General features: G+C 44.1%; 1 protein-coding gene across 1 annotated transcript in view; it reads left to right on the top strand.

Moving 5' to 3' along the window:
- Positions 1-2,859: 2,859 nt before the first annotated feature.
- Positions 2,860-6,000, top strand: part of ITGA1 (integrin subunit alpha 1) — a 345,166-nt gene continuing 342,025 nt past the window's right edge. Inside the window, exon 1 of the mRNA XM_069748575.1 lies at positions 2,860-3,282. Within this exon, the coding sequence (XP_069604676.1) occupies positions 3,243-3,282 (40 nt within the window). The 5' untranslated portion in view covers positions 2,860-3,242. The remainder of the gene's footprint in view (positions 3,283-6,000) is intronic.

Genomic DNA, 6,000 nt, shown 5'->3' with positions numbered 1-6,000 from the left:
AGGGACATATACCAGGATGGGGATATATATACCAGGATAAGGGACATATACCAGGATGGGGATATAGATATATCGGGATAACTGACATATACCAGGATGGGGATATATATACCAGGATATACCAGGATGGGAGATATATACCAGGATAAGGGACATATACCAGGATGGGGATATATACCAGGATAAGGGACATATACCAGGATGGGGATATATACCAGGATAAGGGACATATACCAGGATGAGGGATATATACAAGGATAAGGGACATATATACCAGGATGGAGTATATATATATATGCCAGGATGCGGCCCGGAATAAGAGACATATACGAAGACGAGGGATATTTATATACCTTGATGGGACACAGGTTAAGGGACATATGTACCAGAATGGGGCCAAGAAAGGGAACATATATACAAAGATGGAGAGCATGTATATACCAGGATGGGTCAAGATGAGGGACACATATACCAGGATGGAGGACATATACTGTATATGTATCAGGATGGGGCGCAGTCCAAATCTTGTACAATGCCTCCGCCCCTGCCCTCTTTGTCATAGGCTCAAATATTGCTGAGATCCACCCCTATGTCACAGGTTATGGTTTCAGTCTCCCACCAGGTGAAGATGGAACTGATTAGCAGGTTAATCCCTTTTTATCCACTTTTAATTTCTGCAGAGCAGGATTTTGTATTTCATAATTAATTCAAAACCTTCTGTAGTTAAAGTATAACTGTCATTTCAGGTGACCTTTTCTGTGACTGCCTTCTAGCTCCTCCCCCTCACATCTCCATAGAACTGTATGAGTACCAACTGTCATCTATCTCAGTAATGGAAATAAATTTGACCCCCAAAATTAGAATTTTCAAAATGAGAGATCAGTCCAGATCAGTTCTGTGTTCACTGAAAGAATCAGATTTACCTAATAAGATATTTTACGGTGTTGCTTATTTTCATGTGAACTGTTGATTTATAAAAGAAAAGAAAAATGGAGAGCCCCCAGACGCAGGGCCGCGGGTTACTCGGTGCTGGTCCTCTCTGTCTCGGTGCTGGGGTGCCACCGTGGCTGGACCCGGTCCGTGACCCTGCTAAGGGGCGTCCAATAAAAGGGGTGATGGTAGTTTTTCAAGGGTTCGTGACGCCACCTGTGGTGTTCGGTCAGGGTGACCGACGCTGCTTGGGACCCATTGGGGTGGTGTTATGGCAGCTAGATGGAATACCTTCCCACAGGTGAAGTATATCCCTAGGGCTTCCCAGTAGTGTAGGTGGCGATGATGTGAGACTCAGTTAATAACGAGGACACAGGGTTGCAGTCTCTTTACCTTTTTACTGAAGACTTCAGGATCCGCAATCCGGAGCACTGCTAACTGGGCTGGCTGAGTCCGGCCGGTCTGAAGGCACATCCAGAGTTCCCTTTGCAGGTGGGAATCGTTGCCTACCACCTAGCGCCTGTGTGTTGTAGTCCTTCCCTGCTGAGCATTCGGGATAGTCCTCACAACTTTCGTATCTGTTCTTTCTCTTTCTCTCCGTCCCCCAAGTTTATATCTGGATAGGACGCACCCGTTTGACGGGAAGGCTCGGAGCTATTCTGGGACCCTAGAGACGCCCCTCTCCAACTTTGTCCCCTATGTCTGCTTAGGTGATGTAAGGTAGACAGCTAACCTAAAATCAACTGTCCTGCCACTGTTTGAAGTAATGCTTGGAGTCTGTTACTTCCTCGGCGTTCCGGCCACCGGCTACGCGCCTCAGTAGGATGTTGCCGATCTTAGGGCATGATTCCAACTGGTTATCTCCTTGTGCTGCAATTTCGTTTCTCACTTCTCCACAATATCCTTTGCTTCGTGTCCTTCCTTAGGATGCCGCCGCAAGGTAGTGCAGGCGCGGCTCCGTACGTTCTGTCCTTTCTGCTAGGTACTTGCCAGGAACCCACCCCTGACAGGTCCTCCCTGGAGCTCTCCCAGGCTGCGTTCTCCCTAACTTCCTATCCAACCCCCAGTTTTACCAAAGTGTGAGGAGTGGCCTAATACATAGTGCCTTTTGCTCCGCCTGGTGGCCGGAGTGTGAAGTGTAATGTGTGACTGTGATACCTGGTCAGGTGAACTCCTTTAGTGCAATCAGACATAACATCACTCCCCTTAGTGGCAGAGCGACATTACTGCAACGACCAGGACTCTGGGGTGCTGCAAAAACGACAGTTACTCTGTAGACAGAACCTGTCTCTGGGAACAACTCCCAAAAAATAAAGGTGCATTTTGTTCTCACACTTAGACATTTGTTTTCTTGTTTTTCAGTACACTGTACAGTAAAATGAATGGTGTCGTTCAAAACTAAAGCTCCTCCTGCAAAAAAAAAACAAAAACTCTCATACATGAATAAATTAAAAAAAAAGTAAAGCGAGAAATGGATGTGAGAAATTGGTAAAATGGACTAAGCTTCATTGTCGAACATCTACAAGCTAGGAGCTATGACACGAGTCTACATTTTTGCGGACCGCTGGAGAACGTGTCCGCACTTAATTATTATCAACAGACCATTAAGCAGAAGTGCCGTAACATAGAAACATGTATTTATAATAAACCAAACTGACGGCGTGCTCTGTATCGTGCCAGCTCCCTCGCTCCTCGATATAGCCGCATCATTTATAATATAAAGTGGCGACGTCCCGCGGAGTTTATCCGTCACCGCGCCGTCTGCGGGATCTGACTATATTTGTACATCTTTAGTCTGAGGTTACGTGATGTGACCACTTGTTAATTCATAAGGGTTAATAAACTTTGGAGGATTTTTTTTTTTGTGCTCGCCAGAACAGGGGCCGACAGCGAGAACACGGACTACTCCCCCAATTGCAAACAGGAAACGTCTTGTGGGTTGAGCAGCGAGGACCATGGATTGTCTCTTCTGCGCTGACAGTCTGCACTTGTAGGTTCTGTCTTGTGTAGCAGAAGAACGTTTCCTCTACAAGTTTTTTTTTTTTTTTTTGTAAGACCAGGAAATAACTTACTAAAAGAAATTTGAAAAATCGTCATTTTGATGTTTCTTTGGAAGCCTAACAGATTTTTTTTCCCCAGTGATCGGTCCCACTGAGCTGGTGCCTGGTGGGAAATACAACTTTTTTTTTTAACTTCTGCAGATGCCTCTGCATGATCCATGTTGCTGCCCTATAGGGGAACACTGATACATTGCTTTTAGGAAGTTTCTCAGGACCGACCCCTATATCCACATTCTCGTCAGCTGCGGGACAATGTGCTGCGCTCCAGCCGTGCGCCTCTGTCTTCTGACAGGTAGGAGATGATCACTTTTGCAGTTGAAGGACATGTCACACTTCGCGTAGTGCCCATATTTGTGACGTTGCAGATATTGCAGAGCTGAATTTGTCATTTACCTTTTCAGAGTTAAGAATAATTGTAAGTTTATCTATAAAAATGCCTGGGTTATGTTTTATGCACACTCCTATTTAAAAGGGGTCATCCAGTTAAAAAATGCTATAGCTCATAACTTTCTGATCAGTGGATTCATTTTTATCCCCATCGCCGTCGCTCCGTTCATTACCTTTGGCGTTGCTACAGTGATCAGCAGCCTCATAGGGAATAAATGGAGAGCAGGTCGAGCCTGTGCACTGCTGCTCCATACTTAGGGCTCGTGCAGAAAACCATAGTTTTGGCACAAGTGCGATCCTTAGAAAATCGGATAGAACTTGGAGCGTTCAAGGAGGCCGTGCACTTGTCCGATTTTTCCCTCAAAGGAAAAAAAATCGCAGCATGCACAATTTGCCTCTGATAATCGGATGTCGGAGACCTTGAAGATCATTGGACTTCACTTGGATGACATCTGAGTGCAGTCTGATTTTTACGGACAGGCTGAATGGAGAAGATGAAGATTTTTTTTTAATTCTCCACATACAAGAAGAATGGATCCCACTTTTCTCAGAATCTGATCACAGTGTGATTAGCACAATCGAACTCTTTTTCTCGGAAGGAGAACATATGGTTGTCTACAACTGCCCTTACTGGAACAAAAGTTACCCGTTCTGCTGATCGCTGCTAGACCCATCGGCCGGACCCCACGAATCAACAAGTTGTCACCTATCCCACTGATAATTTGTTTTCGCCGGACAACCACTTTAAGCCAATGGATTCCATTGCAAAAAAAAAGAATTTATACTGTGTGTTTAAATTGTGCCCCTTTGCAATAGAGGCATGCAGGACTATGTTCTCTTATGCCATCAAAAAAAAAAAGTCATGCCAACATATACCTGCCTAGTGTATGCCAAACATTTGCACATGATGATTGCATGGGGCCCATCGATACTTTAGGTGCCTGCCGGGGGCTTTTTTTCTGCATACTGCAACCATAACAAAAATGAAATGACCCCAAGTCTCAGCTCTTCTACCTTAAAGTCCAGATCCTAAAGGTTTCAGCTACTAACCGTAATTTAGTATGATTTGTAAGATTTCTGATAAGCACGATGAGTTAAATGAGCTCCATTCTTTCTTGATAACATAATGGCTAACCTTGGAATTCACATTTGCTACCTACCTTCTGCACAAAAAATACACACACACTCAGTGTAGAGGACATACCAGGCTCTTCCCTTCTATTCACTTCCTCCATACTCCCGCAGGGTGAAGGACCTTTGGTCACATGACCGTGATGTTGTAAGGAGATAGCCCGGACTGCATGCCGGGTCCGGAACTGAAGGGGATGCATCCTCTGTTCCCGGGGGGAGCCTGAGCGAGACAGAGCTTCCTGCTGTCCCAGGAGGGTGGGGAGAGCTAAAGAAGCGGGTATCGGGTCCGGTGTTCACAGGGGGATGTCACGGTGGCGGCGAGCCGGTCGGTGGCCCTGGGCGCCCATGTGAAAGAGGAAATTGATTAAAGTTTGTGTTCGTGATGCCACCTGTGGTATTCGGTCAGTGGGGACCGAGGCTGCTTTATGGGGTCCTCTAGGGTGATGTTATGGCAGCTAGATGGTATGACTTCCCACATGTGAAGTACAGTTAGGTCCATATATATTTGGACAGAGACAACATTTTTCTAATTTTGGTTATAGACATTACCACAATGAATTTTAAACAAAACAATTCAGATGCAGTTGAAGTTCAGACTTTCAGCTTTCATTTGAGGGTATCCACATTAAAATTGGATGAAGGGTTTAGGAGTTTCAGCTCCTTAACATGTGCCACCCTGTTTTTAAAGGGACCAAAAGTAATTGGACAATTGACTTTTAGACCTAATACTATCTAATAGACCTGACAGAATAACAAATCTGCAGGTGGTTGGGCATTTAGGAAATAGCGACCACAATATTGTGCAGTTTCACCTGTCTTTCACTAGGGGGACTTGTCAGGGAGTCACAAAAACATTGAACTTTAGGAAGGCAAAGTTTGAACAGCTTAGAGATGCCCTTAATCTGGTAGACTGGGACAATATCCTCAGAAATGAGAATACAGATAATAAATGGGAAATGTTTAAGAACATCCTAAATAGGCAGTGTAAGCGGTTTATACCTTGTGGGAATAAAAGGACTAGAAATAGGAAAAACCCAATGTGGCTAAACAAAGAAGTAAGACAGGCAATTAACAGTAAAAAGAAAGCATTTGCACTACTAAAGCAGGATGGCACCATTGAAGCTCTAAAAAACTATAGGGAGAAAAATACTTTATCTAAAAAACTAATTAAAGCTGCCAAAAAGGAAACAGAGAAGCACATTGCTAAGGAGAGTAAAACTAATCCCAAACTGTTCTTCAACTATATCAATAGTAAAAGAATAAAAACTGAAAATGTAGGCCCCTTAAAAAACAGTGAGGAAAGAATGGTTGTAGATGACGAGGAAAAAGCTAACATATTAAACACCTTCTTCTCCACGGTATTCACGGTGGAAAATGAAATGCTAGGTGAAATCCCAAGAAACAATGAAAACCCTATATTAAGGGTCACCAATCTAACCCAAGAAGAGGTGCGAAACCGGCTAAATAAGATTAAAATAGATAAATCTCCGGG

Source organism: Ranitomeya imitator, chromosome 1 (genome assembly GCF_032444005.1).
Source record: "Ranitomeya imitator isolate aRanImi1 chromosome 1, aRanImi1.pri, whole genome shotgun sequence".
Classification (NCBI taxonomy): Eukaryota; Metazoa; Chordata; class Amphibia; order Anura; family Dendrobatidae; genus Ranitomeya; species Ranitomeya imitator.
Note: the sequence above shows the minus strand (reverse complement) of the source record. Positions and strands in the feature narration are given on the sequence as shown.